The sequence below is a fragment of the Propithecus coquereli genome, unplaced genomic scaffold (genome assembly GCF_000956105.1).
Source record: "Propithecus coquereli isolate 6110/MARCELLA unplaced genomic scaffold, Pcoq_1.0 Scaffold53, whole genome shotgun sequence".
Classification (NCBI taxonomy): domain Eukaryota; kingdom Metazoa; phylum Chordata; class Mammalia; order Primates; family Indriidae; genus Propithecus; species Propithecus coquereli.
The window spans coordinates 5,342,205-5,358,271 of NW_012151174.1; the positions used below are offsets into that span (position 1 = coordinate 5,342,205).

Below are 16,067 nucleotides of genomic sequence, written 5' to 3' on the forward strand. Positions count from 1 at the left end.
TCCAGATGATCAAAGTGTCAACCCGTGGGCTCAGACACTCGCACAGGCAGAGGAAAGCTGAAGTGTCGGCTCACGGAGTTCATCCCAACAGGGCAAAACATCCAGGAAGCCTACGTGGCCGAAGTGCAGAGGTCTGAGAAGTAGCAAGGGAAGGGGTGATTGCCGAGCTTCTGGACAAAGTCCAGGGTGTGGTCATGGCAGTAGATTGTGAAATGAAAAACAAAATGTAGCCTAGAGCTTCTGTGCATTGTTTACCTGCTTTGGGTGAAAAATTGAAGAGGATGAAGCAAGGTTTATTGATTATAATTTATCTTACCTGATAAATCTGAAGTCATTAAAAGTCAAAACCACAGAATATCATATATACTAAAAAATGTAATAATTTACTACAAAGAAAGCAAAATGAAATCATTTGTCCATGAACAGAAACCCTTTCAGTTGTAGAATTTGGGGCATGTGCCTGAGATTATGTAATAGAGAATATTGTAGGTAGACCTTTGGGTTAGACCGAATTTCGAATCTTGGCACCATTGACTGGCTATGTTATCCCTCTGAGCCTTATTTATCTTACCTATAAAGCAACAAAAATATAGTACACATCTGATGAGCTTGTTGTGAGAATTAATGTAATAATAAATGTAAGGATATTAACATACTGCTTACCACGTGGTAGCCTCCTGAATTAATGCTACCTCTTATAACACAAGACATTATTTCTGCTGTTAGCAAATATGTCATTACAATAGTTTCCTGCTATATTAGTTTATGATAGCATATTAGTTTTCTATGGCTGCTATAACAAATCACCACAACCTTAGTGGCTTCAAACAACACAAATTTATTCCTTAATAGTTCTGAAGCTCAGAAGTTCAAAATCAGTCTTTGTGGGCCAAAGGCAAGGTGTCACCAGGGCTGCTTTCTGGAAGCTTTAGAAAAGAATGGGTTTCCTTGCCTTTGCCAGCTTCCAGAGACCACCCGACTCAGCCTGTGGCCCCTTCCTCCAGCTTCAAAGCCATCAGAGTAGTGTCCCCACTTTCTGTCACTTGGTGTCTGTCGTCAACACGGCCTCCTCTGACTCTCTTATAAGGGCCCTTGTGATTTTCTCAGTTTTGCCTGGATAATCAGGATAATCTTATCTCAAAATCCCTAATTTGGTCTATTCTGCAAAGTTCCTTCTGCTACGAAAGTCAACACGTTCACAGGTGCTGGGAATTAGGACTTTGGCCGCCTTTGGAGGGAGGAGGAAGGGGGTTATTCAGCCTACGGCAGGCAGGTACTCCAGAGGTATTCGTGAAGGACAGGTAGGAATATAGGCTGATTTAAGGCGAATGATTTGCCAACATCCATATTCTTTTATTTTCTTTCTCAGCATCATTGTTAATAAACACATACATCTCCAAACAAATGAATAAAACAAATGCCCGAGGGATGTGAAAAATGTCCTCCCTCCCCATCCTCACCTTTTTTTTAAACAATTTGATCTTCAGTTTTTGACAAGAAAATACATCATTCACTGCTCTGTCTGTTCTGTCTTCCCCGTGGAACCATGTCTGAATCTCTGCTCTTCCCTCTCCTCGCAGACAAAGCGGCCACGGTTGCCCACGGTTGCCCACGGTCACCGTCGCTCCCAAATCCGCTGTGCTCCCCCGACTCTTTCTTAGAATTACAACCTCTTTGCACATTGATAGCATTCATGACGTTAAGCACACGGGGACACTAAAGAGAAGAGAGGTGAGTGTTGAAACCTACATTGCAAGCATCAACAGGCAAAAATTAAGCAAAAATGGCACCAGTGGAGGCAGAAATAAAAGTAAGCGTGTTGCATTTTTAATGTATTTTTTAATGGTGTTTCTTGGCCTTTGAAAATTATAAATATAGTCCACAGAGAAACAGTAATCATCAGTTTCTCATAATAGAAATTCAAAGTTCATGTATTTTTACTTTTTTTTTCCTTTTGTATACAAGTAGAAGCTGCAAGACCCCACATTTCACTGCGGAATTTCTATATTTTATCTATTCCTAAAATCCACCTGTTCTTGATTTTATTTTGTTTAGATGTCTGAGATTTCTCTGCCTCAGTTTTCTCTATATTTACCCCAAATGCCAAAGCTGATTATTATTGCTGCTGCTCTGTGTCAAGGTTCTTCTCTTTTAGTTTTATTTTTGACACATAATAATCATACCTATTTCTGGGGAACAATGCGAGGTTTCCATACAGGTACACGTTGTGCGAATCAGGGTAATTAGCAAATCCATCACCTTGAACGTTTATCATTTCTTTGTGATGAGAACGTTCATAAATCTCTCTTCTGGCTATTTTGAAGTGTACATCACTGGGACCGTGGTCCCCTGCCGGGCCCCAGGGCATCGGACCTTGTTTTTCCGTCTAAGGGCAGCTTTTCGCCCCTTGACCGCCCCCGACCCGCCTGGCTTGGGGTTGACGGAGGGGAAGGAAGGATGATGCTACCTGGGCTCCCGGGTCAGGGCTGCAGGGAAAACGAAACCCAAGTGCGCGGAGAGGAGAAAGGAAACCGAAACTGCCGCACGGAAGAGCCGCGGGCATAAAAGGCTGGGAGCGGCCGGGACTGTCTGGGTCCTCGGTCCTGGCGCTCGGTCCCCGCGGACGCAGCAGGTCAGGCCGGGCCGGGCCGGGTCGTGGCGGGAAGGGAGTGGGGGGGGGTGAGTGTCCCTAAGGAGGCGCCGGCAGCGGAGGTCGCGGGGCTGCTTCACCTCTGGAGGGACGGAGGACGGGGGAGCGGGGGCGCCGCGCGGAACAGGACAACCGCGGGGACAGGGGCTCTGAGACCGCAGAGGGGCGCCCAGGCCCCTCTGCACAGGGCGGGAGCTGGGAGCTGGGCACCGGGGGCCTGAGGGACACCAAACCTGGGCGTGGACCGCAGCAACAGCTTCCTGCTCCGTGCAGAATCCCTGCCCCAGACTTGTAGAGTCAGAATCTGCATCTTAGTACCTCCCGGGGCGATTCCTGCGCATCCTCACATTTCGGTGGCTTAATAAGACAATAGAAGTGTACTCCTTCCTCTCATAGCTGTTAAAATAATGTATCCACTGTCAAGGGGCAGGCATCTGTTTCCTATTGCTGCATAGCAAATTAGCACAAACTTAATGTCTTGAGACAACGTGAGTTTATCATTGTACAAGTCCCACGGGTCAGAAGTCCAGGCAGGTAACCGCGTCCTGGGCTCGCACATCACCAGGCCGACACCAGGTGCGCGCTGTGGTGCTCACTCAGGTGGGGAGAAGTCAGAGCCTTGCAGCTGCCTGACGGAGCTCCCCTGTGTTCCTGCTGGCTGTGGGCTGGGGCTGCCCTCAGCCTTGAATTCCATCCTCAGGTGCTAGCCACGTGGCCCTGTCACAGAGAGGTGGCTTATGCCTTCGAAGCCAGCAGGAGACTGTCCCCTGTCTAGTGTGGTGGAGGCATGCAGTGTAACCTGGTCTCGGGAGGGGCTGTGGCATTACATTCACGGGTCCTCCCCGCACTCCAGAGGAAGGGATATGCAGGGTAGCGGAGACCGTTGAGACTCTGCCCACACAGTCACTCTCCCCTGGGGTCTCAGGAGCTGGATGCCTTCCATGGCGTGGTGGTCCCACCATCGGTCCAGTGCACAAGGCCTGCGTTCCCTTCCCTTCCTCCCTCCTCCCTTCCTCCCTTCTTCCCTCTCCTTTTCTCTCTTCTACTTCCCTTCTTCCCTCTTTCTCCCTCTCTTCCTTCCTCCTCTCTTCTTTTTAAAGCTCCTTTGAATTAGAACATAGCTCTGACAATACTGTGATTGGATGATGTGTCTTTTAAGTTTCTTTCAATCTCTTTCATCTCCTTGTGATCCATTTGTTAATAAGATGTGAGGTTTTTTGTTTGTTTTCTGTGTGTCCTGTAGAGATTCTCCTATAATTGTGGTGTTGTTTAACGTGTTTCTTTGTCCTGTAATCATCTTGTAAATTAGTCATTACTGCTAGAATTTTGATCAGGTTCAGTTTTTAATTTTTTTTGGAGGATGGGTGGGGACTAGAGTACTTCATGATGGTGCCAGACACTTGCCTCTATTTTTGCTGTGCTAGCATGTGTTAATTAGGAGTTGTACAATGGTAATATTCTAACTCTATCATGCCTTCTGTTTATTAAGTAGATTGCTTCTAGAAATGAAACTCTCCCATATCTGTTTGGTAACCAAATAGTACAGTACTTACTATAAGAGCAGGATAACTTCTTGATTCCAGAAATCATTATTTTTGATATATTATCTTTAGATGCTACTTCTGAACTTCCTACTGTGAGAGATGAGGAATTTAGCAACATTTTCCTTTTTCTTCTATTCATCCTTTTCTGAACCTCCCAGTTTGATTATTTATATTACTATTTTTATATTGTCAAGGTTTATCATATTTTATAGTATTTTGTGACATTAATTCTTATGATTTGTTTCTGTGTTGAATCAAAAATAATAAAGCAGTAAAGAGCAGTAACAAAATTATGATTATGTACACATTACTCAATGTAGAAGCAATCTAGGAATTGCTAGGCGAGGCAATGTAGTTCTGTGTTATTAAATATTAAGACTACTGTTTGGAATAGACTTTTCTAAATTCAAAGTACCGAGAGTTCTCTTGTTTTTCTTTATAGCTTCCTTTATTTCTTTTGGATCATACAAAGTTTCACTGGTTTTTGATTGTCCTCATTTTTGATTGTTTTTTTCTCCCAATTTTCTGCACTATCTCTTTTTTAAAATTATCATTTAAGATACGTGGTTGGTGAAACTTCTGACTTGTTAAAAGTGTAGTTACATCTTTTTTCCTTCTCAGCAAATTGAATGACTGTTTTGATACAGAATTCTGGGTTCAAAATACTTTACCCTTAGAAATTTAAAAACATAGTTTGCTTTTATCAAAACATCCAGTAATGTTGCTTATTTTATTGAATAATTAGTTCTAACTATGTGCCAGGCACTATTTTAAGCAATTTATATCCATCAATTCATATATTTAAGTAGCTTGAAAATATGACTAGGAGACAGTAATATTATTGCCCCAATTTTGTAAACGAAGCGTAGAGCAGGTGAGGAACTTCCAAGCTCACAGAACCACAGTGCGTTCAGAGTAGCATTGAAGCCCAGGCAGTCCGTCAGCAGTGTTCCTGGCTGTACCCATGAGGCCTCTCTGACTTCCACTTCTTCATAGCTCGTTTATGTTTTTCTCTTTATTTTTGGAACTCTGCAATTTTAACAAGCTGTGCTGCTGTGGTTTGCTCTTTCGTCATTATTTCTGCTCAGTTCTTGGAGAACCTTTTCACTCTAAATATCTATATTTTTCTTTAGTTCTGGCGAAATACTGTTATATTACTTAAAAAATATATCTTTGGTTATTTTCATCCCACCGTTTTTAAATCTTTGTTCTTTCCTACTGGAATTTCTAGTAAGTGGATTTAGAACTTTTTGATCTGTATTTCTGTCCTCCAAAAAATTTCCTGCACTTTAACCCCCGCAATAACTATCTTGAAATTCCAGCATGCTCATGTCACTGTTCTGCACATGGATCCTTTTCTGAAGTTATGTTTTTAATTTTTATGAGCACTTACTTGTGCCCCCTGCCTGTTATTTCTTGTATTAGATAATCTCTTTTCGATTCTTTGAGAATACTAATTAGAATATTGTGAAGATGTGTTCTGTCGCTGAATCATGTTTATTCATCTGGCTTCTTCTTATTTTTGTTTTTTGTTTTTTTTGCCTCGAATATTTAGTGATACCACTAATCTGTGCATGTATGTATATGTGCGTGTATCTGTATCTATTTATCTATATTAATGTATGTTCAATCACCAGTTCATGCAGGTGGCTGGCTTTATTTCCTCTAGCATGCCTCTCCCTTAAATGAGAGACAAATGGGGATAATGACTGTGAATTGTTTGTCTTAAGGCATTTATGCGTTTGGGGTAGAGTTTGCTAGGGAAGCTGTCCTATAGGGTAGTGAGAGGAAAGTAGGTAGGCAGGCTATGAAATCCCTTAATTGTCAAGTCAAGCAGGGTTTTATTCTGCCACCATGGTGATTGTTGAAAAGTTATGAAGTGTCCAACAGGCACCTACGTCTCAGTAGTAGTCGTGGTTATTTAATTTTAAAAACTATATGATATATTATTCCTTTCAATTTCTGTGTATTATTTCTTAAAAGAATTTCTAAGTTGTGAGGACAGAAATCCTTATTAATTTGTTTGGAGCTAACTACTTAGTAAATGAATCTATTAGGTATTTATTTTGTTGTAGGAGTGCCATAAAAATTCCTGAGACACTAAGGGCATTGTGAACACCTGTAAACATGCAGATTAACTTAGTTCGTCTTGTAGAATCGGACACTAACTTTCTGATGTTCTCTTTCCTTCTGTAACATACTTGGGGTTGATTTTCTCTTGCCTGCTTGGTTCTTACTGACTCGTTCTTTCCATGTGAGCTTGGTAAAATGTGGAGAGCTGAAAGAAGACGGTGTGGCTCATGTGCAGTTAGTGAGGATGAAGAATGCATGAATGGGTGGCAGAGAGTTTGCACGAACACGGCTGGACTTTTTACCTGGAGACAAGACCCTTTATAATCTGGCTCATACCTACTTTTCCACCCCCATCTCCGATCAGCCTCCCTGTGCTGTGCCGTGTAGAGCGACCTGCAGAACCTCAACATCGCCATGTGGTTTCACCTCTCTGTGCATTGAACTGGTGCTGATTTTTCTACCTGGAATGTAATCCTCTATAGTTCTCATCTTCCCCAGTAAGCTTCCATAATTCTTCATCTTTCCAATTGTGCTTGAAGGCTCAGAACACAGGACCTGACCCTCCCAGTGTGGCTAAGAACTTCCCAGTGCTCTGACGGCTTCCTGTGCCCCTGCTTCCAGGGCACTCGGCATAGCGTCCTGCAACGTTTGACTAAATTCTCTTTAAATCCCCAGCAGGCCATAAGGGGAGAGGCCCGTGTTTCGTGCATTTGCGCATGTTGCAGCAAGCACAGTGCTTGGTGAAGAGTAGATCCTCTGTAAACCTTTGAAATAAGACAGAATAACTGGTTAGCGAGAGGCCATGCTTAGGCTCTGATCTCTACGAAGTGTTTCTTAAATGTCTCAGCCCACAGTAATTTCATTTTTCTGTAAACTTACTCATTTTTACAGTCATATGCTTTTTTGCATTATCATTTTAATGTTTAATGTTAGTGTGTACATCACCATTATATGTTCCTTAATGTCATGGAAGAGGAATCTATCTATCTATCTACCTACCTATCTATGTATCTATCTATGTTTCACAGCCCTAACGTACTAAATGGCAAATGTCTCAATATTTGGTTTCCATGGCAAAATGCTCAAGTGCATTTTCTTCTGCTTCTTAGTAGTTTTTTTCTGTTACCTTTATAGACTCTTCCTCCTGTCTACTGCCATTTATTAAATATTAGTAATCCTCAAAATTGGATTTTTAGTTTTCTTCTCCCATGATACCGTCTCTCCCTGTCCGAGCAAGCTCATATACACCCATGGCCCCACTTACAATAGATGCTCCAATGACTCACGTATTCAGATGTAGCCCAGACTCTGCGTTTGACCTCTCGACTTGTACATTTAACTGCTTACATTACATGGCATGTGGCAAATCTTAAAAGCAAGTCAAATTCAGGTTGTCTACAAATGCACTCGCGCTGTTCCCTGCCATGCAGCCTTGTTCCAAGAGTCTCGGCCCAGGGGATGGCAGAGCCATCACTCTGCAGAACCTTGAGTCGTCCTTAACGGCTCCCCTCGTCTCCACCCACATCCAGTCCACCACCAAAGCATGTCATGCTCACCTCCTAAATGTCCTGCAAATAGACCCACATCTCTCCAGCTTCTTAGCTCAAGCTCCCATCAAACTGTGTTACATCGAGCTGCCATCATCACTCCCCGGACAGCAGCTCTCTCTGCTCTACTTCACAGGAAGCTTGTCCTGTCCTATCTGTTCTCTGTACTGTAGCCGGACTAACCTTTTCAAAATGCAAAGCAAATTATAATGCCACCTGCTTCAAATCCACCAGAGGCTCGTGTTGGACTCTAGCAGAAGAGAAGGTTCTGTAACGTGCTAAGGGCTCTGCATGTTCTCTCCAGCACGGCCAGCCCTGCCCTCGCTCCCTCTGCTCAGGCCCTGCTGGCTTCTTCCTAGAACCCGGTTCCTAAGACCATGTTCCTTCCCACTGCAGAGCCTTCGCACGTGGGCTCTGATGTTCCTTCTGCCTGCAATGCCGCTCTGCCTTCTTGCTCGGTTAATTCCTCTCCAACTCTCACCTCAAGCGTTACTTCTTCAGGGAAACTTCCTTTGACCTCTTGACTTTGTCACACTCACAACTTTCCATTGTTTCTGTGATTATCTCGTTAGTATCTGTCTCTCCGGGTAGAGTTTCAGCCCCACGAGAGCCGACAGTGTGTTGACTTGCTCGTTCTCGTGCGCCGGGTGCCTAGAGTTTTGCTTTGCCAGTAATCCCACGTGGATTTGCTGGCGGAATAAAGACTTTTACTGCCCTTCCTTTGCAGGTCGGCCACTGTCACTCACAACTGCTGCCTGGAGACACCCAGGAAAGGACATTCGCCATCTTTAACACTTTCCAGTTCAGGCTAGAGGTGCAGACAGCGACAAGAATGGGTAATTTCCAATTTAAGATATTTATAAATTATGAAACAATGATCCTATAACGTACACAGATTTAACAGAATGAAAAAAACTGCATTATTGTTTCTTCTTTCTTAAACGATAACTAAATGATAGCTCCTCTAAAAAGGATAGACTGAAAAATAATCTAGTATCTTTTCCCACTTTTTTTTTTTTTGACGTTTAGACGAATGTACGACAATTTTGAAGAAAATGTCCCAGTTAATTTTGGAAGAAATGCCAAAAGCTGAGTGAGTATTACTGTAGTAATAAAGAGATGTGAAATCATATATCACATTCCCTGTACGTCAATTCGGCCTTGTGCTGATCTGCACACTGCGGCTCTCGGACAGCACGGGGCTGGGGGCGCTGAGCCTCATGCAAACATCCACATCTAACTTTGGACTTCTCCAAAACTGAACTACTAATAGCCGCTCTTGACTAGAAGGCTTACCTATAACATAAACAGTCAATTAACACATGTTTTGTATTTTATATGTATTATTATGTTGTATTATATACTGTATTCTCACAAAAAAGAGTAAGCTAGAGAAAAGAAGATATTATGAAAATCATAAGGAAGCAAAAATGTATTTAGTATTTATTAAGTGGAAGTGGGTCATCATAAAGGTCTTTATCCTTGTTGTCTTCACTTTTACTGTGATATGAAATTTACTGGAGAAAGAAACTGCTCATTAGGAGATGATGAGTGTCGTACGGCGTTGTAAGCGGATACTTGGAACGCTTGAGCTCGCGGAAAGAGCAGTAGGAGGTGGCTGTGAGATTATTGCAGTAGTACAGTACATGCTGTGGTTAATTTTATGCAGTTGTGATTTCATGCTGCACCTTAACGCTTGTTTACATTTCTCTCCACTGTGAATAGTGCCATGTGCAGCCTGAAGTGTTTGTATGCATAAATTTTGACTTTTTATTATAGATTTATGTATATTTTTGGTAGTAAGTGATAAAATAGACTACCTACATGCATTTTATGCACTCATGATATACCTTTTTCTTAATTTTTTTGATAATTGTAGGCTATGCGGTTGGCCAATTTTTTCAAATTGTCACAAATCTCCAAAAAGTTTTCCCATATATTTATTAAAAATTTCCTCATATAGGTGGACCTGTGCAGTTCAATCCAATGTTGTTCAAGGGTCAGCTGTGTATAATATATATGTATCAGTGCGTGTGTTTATGTTAGTGTATATGTGTATAATGTATCCATATACAATATGTACCAGTATATAAAGTATATTATATGCAATAGTATATATAACTATATGTGGTGTATTTACATATATATATGTATGATTGTTCAACACAATACTTGTAGAGCTGTTTGATGGTGGTGGAAACCGTTTTCTCTTGCTTCGTTTGTCAGCAGCCATTAGTGAATCCATTGTTTTAAAAGGGAATGAAATTGATTAAGCAGGAAAAAATATAATTTATGTCTATATTCAGAATACAGGTACTAGATTCCTGATCTAACCCAGGCTCTGCCATGTGGCCTTGGACGATTTGCTCTCTCTCTCTCTCTGAGCCTAAGTTTTGTTATCTGTGAAATGGGAATGACTCTGCCTTCTTCCTGTGAAAGATAGTTGTGCATGTGGTTCTATTTCAAAAGTCTGTGCATAGACAGTGCCACAAAACAATTAGCCAGTTTGGCTATTGACAATAATGACAATGAGATAATAATAGCAATGTTACTGCCTTTTTTGAACACTGTGTCGTGCATATGTGATTTTCGTTCTGTTTTTCATTTTAGCTATTCCAGTTTATTCAATGATTTCGTTGAGTCTGAATTTTTTCTGGTTGACGGGGACTCACTGCTTATCACATGCGTATGTGACGAGCTGTTAAAGCCTGGGCAGAATCTCCATCTCTTCTACCTCGTCGAACGCTACCTTGTGGATCTTATCAGTAAAGGGGGACAGTTTTCCATAGTTTTCTTCAAGGTAACATAGGACAGCTGAGTTCTTTCCTATAATTTTAGAACTAAAACTAAAATTCTTTCCTTCCTACAAGGTAGATTATATTTACAGAAATTCAGAAAATGTAAAGGTAAGAGGAAAAAAAATAACCCACAATCCCAGTATTCAGAAATTACTGCACTTAAGATTATTTTTTATTCACATTGTTGGAACTTTATTATAAGGACACACGGGATCCCGAGGGAGGGTGAGAAAGCTCCTCACCGGCGGCCCCGAGCTCTGGGTTCCGGTGTATCGCACTCTGACAGCTGCTGCTGTCCTCACGGCTCAGCGGGCGATTTGTGGAGGCGCAGAAGAAAATAGGACTGAGCCCAGGCAAACTTATTAACGCTGCTTTGCTGTGGATTGTTCTAAGCAACTGCCTCCAACAGAATACTATTTTGGATTTGCTTTTTTTGATTATGAACATAATTAATATACTTATTCAACAATTTCACATTCAGAGATGGATCACCACGGCTACCCTTCCCTAAGCCTGTATCTACGGGTGAAGGATTTCGGTGTGGGTTTGTTCAACCGCCTTGCAATCTAGATTGTTGTTGTATTTTTGAACATTGGGGGCTGCTTGCGAGCAATGTTTTGGACAGAGAGCGGGGCTCCTGGTCTAACGTTTACATCTAGTGACTGCCCTAATTTAGGTCTGATGAGAGAAACCCAGGCTGTTTACGGAGCGTGGTAGTGACTTGGGATAATTCTCTAGAATGCAGTGGTCACCTCGGCTTCCTGCTCTGGATAATCTATATCCACCGCTTGCTTTATACATACTGTTCTGCCCTTTCTCTTTCTGAAGTATGGCGAGAAAAAGAATTAGAGAGTGAGAAGGGGAAGTGTGATAAACTCTGAGTATTATAGCCTTCTTAAAGGAGACACATGCATTTAAATATAATTTGTGGTTTTTGGCATATATTTGTGAAATGGCAGTCAGCATTTAAGGGTCTGTTCTCCAACTACCAGACAGAACAAAACTGTGTTGGATCTTACTCCTTTAATGTCTTTGATGATATGTGTTAACGCACTAAACTGCCGAGTGATAATTTCAAAACAATGTTCTTCACCTCCCCTGCACAGGATGCCGAGAATGCGTATTTCAACTCCCCTGAACTTCTTTCTTTGAGAACTGCTTTAATTCTGCATCTTCAAAATAACACCACCATTGATGTTCACACTAAGTTTTCTGGATGCTTATCTAAAGAGTGGGAAATGTTCTTGGAAGAGAGTTGCCCGTATTTCCTGATAGTGGCCGACGAAGGCCGGAACGATCTACAAACACACCTTTTCAACTTTTTAATCATTCAGTCTTGGGCAAGGAAGGTCAACATCGTGCTTTCCTCAGGGCAGGCATCTGATATACTTCGACTTTATGCCTACCTTCTTCCCAGCATGCACAGTAACCAGAGGTTTTTCAAGGAGGTAACTTATACCTAAAAGACAATTTTCTTCTGTAATTTTACAAAATTTTCTTAATTACTTGACTTAGTTTTCTTTCCACCTCCTCTATGGAAATTATCATAGGTTTAACAAAGAGGTATAAACAATTAATAATAATAAGTTAATAATAACATGAATGCAATCATTTATTGAGCATTTATTGTTATAAAATTGGCTTGGTAGTTCTTACGAATGTTTTTCATTTAACCTTCACAATAATCCCATAAGGCGGGTGTTGGTGTCGTCTGTGTTTTGCAGATGAGGAAATAGGTACTTGAATCAGTAACCTGCTCACCCTACACACCAGATGAGTAACAGAGCACGATTTGCAAAGACACAGTCCAGCTCAGCCCTATGTCCTTTACCACCGTGTGCATATTGACCCCAAGTTAGTGAAGGCCAGACATGCATTGCATTAGAGGCAAAAGTCATGTCTGTGGCTGAGACATGCTATTGAAATGGTTTCATACGGTGGATGAGAAAACAACAGAGAAGGTTAATGAAGACAGAAAATAACTGAAATAAGTTTATTTCTTAATATCAAGTAATTAATAGAAGAATTTCCAAAGTTTAAAAATTTGAATTAATTCCATGATCTCATTATTTTGCTACACAGGCATTTTTGAGAATTACTGTATTGAAATTTTCAGAGTCAAAAATGCACACTGATTTTATAAATAAATCCAGTTTCTGCTTATTTTTCACTACTAATAATGAATTCTGCATATGAAGGCCATTGTATATTTCATCAAAATAATTTTTGAGTCGATTAACATTTGTCATTGGCGTCACACCCCACATGTATCTGGAAACATCCACATGGTTGCCATGAAACGATGAAATAGTTTATATTGCTTTAGTACAGTCATGCGTCACTTAAGACAGAGATACGTTCTGAGAAATGTGTCCTGCTGGGCAATTTCGTCGTGGCCAGAGCATCATGGGGTGCTTAATTATCCCTTTATGAAACTGTTAAAATACGAAACGCACTGTATTCCCAGACAAAAATTAATTTGCAAAGAGAAAATTGTGATGTTTGGCAGACTTTAAAATCTTTGGTGACCATCTGCAATTACGTTAGTGTAATTTTGTTTTACGTAGAAATATATTATAATTATATCTTAAATATCTAATTTCCTATAGGAAAAAATTACATATTTTATTTATGACAATTTACCTGACTTTTCTTCATTTTACAGAATACAAAGAAGATTAAGGATGCTTATAAAACCCTGCTTAAACAAATGCAAGAATTTAGAGTTTCAGCATTAACATCTCTTTTTGGAAATTTAAAAGAGAAAAATATGATGGAAGAGGTAATGAGACTTTTCAAAAAACTTTTTATTTGAACTAAATTTTTAATTATAGAAAGGTTGCAGAAACAGTACAGAGTTCCCATATAATTCTTACCCAGCTTCTCTTAATGTTGACATCTTAAGTAACCAGGGCACATTTATTAAAACCAGGCAGTTAACATTGATACAATACTATTAACTAAGTTTCAAAACTTATTTGAGTGTTGCTTACTTTTGACAAGTATCTTGCTGTTCCAGGATTCGATCCAGGGAACCACATCCATTCAGTTGTTATGTCTTCCTAGTGTCCTCTAGTCTGCAGTGGTTCTCAGCCTTGCCTTGTCTTTCATGACTTTGATGTTTTTGAAGAGTATCGATCAGTTTATTTTTTTGAATATCCTTCTGAGGGTGTGATTTGTGTACAATATTTATATTATTTATATTTATATTCAGTATTTTTAGGAAATCGATTACTAGTACAGACTTATTTTCAGCTACATAGTTGTCCCACAAACCATATTATGTATATATGTAATTTAGGAAAATGCATGATAGAATTTGAAAAACATAAACATGTCCTGCGTGTAGTCCAGTGCCTCACGTTGTAATACAAGATATTAACAGAAGTATAACATCTATATTTTAGTATGTTGTGGTCTTATTCCTCTACATATCTTTCATGCTTATTATATGAGGAGTATGCATAGTATTGCCACTTAGAGGTAGAAACTCCCGCTTTTTGAATATATTCTTTCAGGGGTGTTCTATGTATTTTTACACAATTGAGAGCATGTGATATATTTTTATATTCACTTTCTAAGTTATATAAACTTTAAAATTTAATTAAAAATCCTTCACAAACATTTATTCTTGCTGGATACTTAACATTTCCCAAATTTTAAACATTTAAAATTTTTAAAATTGGCTTTTACAAATAACTCTGTGATGAACATTCTGGTGCATAAATCTTGCTACGTATTTTGGATTATTTACTTAGGTTATATCCCTAGAACTCTCATAGTCAATCAAAAAGTGTCAACATATTTAATAGTCACATATATTGACAAATAGCTTTGCATTAAGTCTGTACCTATTTATACTCTCATTAGCAACGTATAAGAGAAATGATGTATCACATGATTTCCAGTACTATTATCATTAAAAAAAAGTCCTTTGCAAGTAAAAATATGATATCTAATTGGGTTTTTTTGTTACTATTAAAGAGGCTGAACTCTTAAAAATTTTAATAGTATTTGCATTAACATTTCTTTAGTGAATTATAGTCTTATTAAAGGCTGAGGCATTTTCTTATTGACTTATTAGAGCTCTTTACATGTTTACATTTTTAATGGTTTTATTGAAATATTTGTTGAAATTATTTTCCCATTTAAAATTTTTGTTTACAATATTTTAACAGAAATAATTGCAGTTCTATGCTGTCATATCTATCCATCGTTTCTGTCTGAGTTCTTCTAGCGAGATCACTTACGAATAAAAATATTTTCTAAATACCATGACATGCTTTGGTTCTTTTCCGTGGCAGGCACGTGAGGCGATAGCTCTGCTTCAGCAAGTCTGGCCGGAAGGATCCGACATTCGACGTGTCCTTTGTGTTGCTTCGTGCTCATTGTCGCTGAGAATGTACCATCGCTTCTTAGAAAACAGAAAGGCTTCCTCTGGTCAGAAAGCTAACACCAAACAGGTGTGATTATTACAACTTTTTGGGACATGTCATTGCTTTCCACATTGTCATTTCCTCCATTTGGTATTTCACGTTTTCCCCTTATTTATCTATATAAACTTCAAAAAACAAAACGGGAAAAAAAACTCTAGAATTTATGTTCATCAGGACACAGCGATTGTGTTGTTACACGATTTAGTGTTTTATTATACGGATGTTTCCCTTAGTACCTATATAGTCTAAATCATCCAAAAGAAAAAGGAAACAAAAAGGGATATTAGCACTTGGTGGGAGTCTACTGTGCCACACTGTCTGGGCCCTTCATGGGCCTTGTGTCATCAAATCCGCACCACGGCATTTCGAGAAAGGCATCATTATTCCTATTTCATATATGGAAACACTGAAGTGCAAACAGTCCAGGCAACACTCCTCCGACCAGAGGTGTTAAGCGGCAGTGCAGGTTGAATGTAGGTCTCTCTCGTGCAGGGCCCACGACAGCAAACTGTCTTTTGGAGGAGCACTCCTGCCGCGGTGTCTTGGCGTCATCCCAGCCTGGAGAGATGCTGAAGTTCTTGACACTCTGCATGGGTCATGGGGTCCATCAGGAATCTGTTGGCCAGTCTGGAATCTCTATCCAAATAAACAATCTTCTCTGCATATATGTGCTCACGGATGGGGCGCATACACACACAGACACACACGTGTACATGTACTGTTCTGTACACAATCTGAGTCCCAGGGGATTCTTGGCTAAAGATTCCTATTGAAGAAAAATGAAGTTTTGGCTCTTTCTTCCACAATTTCAGAAATGTTCAGGGCTCAGCATCTTGTACCTAGCATCCTTTATAATTGTTTTTCCAATGTTTCCTCGAATATAATTTTAGTGAGTATTTCTGCATGATTAGGCTTGCTACTTTAAGTCATCCTCACAAAAACGATACCAAGTCAAACCTATCTCTCTGTGGAACTCCTAATCATTAGACCCTACGTGGCCCCTGGAGGTGCCCTGAGGA

The 16,067-nt window shown here is 40.1% G+C and overlaps 1 protein-coding gene and 1 long non-coding RNA gene across 2 annotated transcripts in view; both read left to right on the plus strand.

Moving 5' to 3' along the window:
• Positions 1-2,579: 2,579 nt before the first annotated feature.
• On the plus strand, positions 2,580-8,871 carry LOC105820471. The gene is made up of 3 exons (XR_001138008.1): positions 2,580-2,632; positions 8,542-8,650; positions 8,844-8,871. It is a non-coding gene; the product is annotated as an uncharacterized LOC105820471 (long non-coding RNA).
• The window catches only part of DDX60 (DEAD (Asp-Glu-Ala-Asp) box polypeptide 60), a 92,764-nt gene continuing 85,566 nt past the window's right edge, over positions 8,870-16,067 (plus strand). The window contains exons 1-5 of the mRNA XM_012656994.1: positions 8,870-8,907; positions 10,425-10,614; positions 11,719-12,060; positions 13,278-13,394; positions 14,917-15,075. Coding sequence (XP_012512448.1) covers positions 8,870-8,907; positions 10,425-10,614; positions 11,719-12,060; positions 13,278-13,394; positions 14,917-15,075 — 846 coding nt within the window. The remainder of the gene's footprint in view (positions 8,908-10,424; positions 10,615-11,718; positions 12,061-13,277; positions 13,395-14,916; positions 15,076-16,067) is intronic.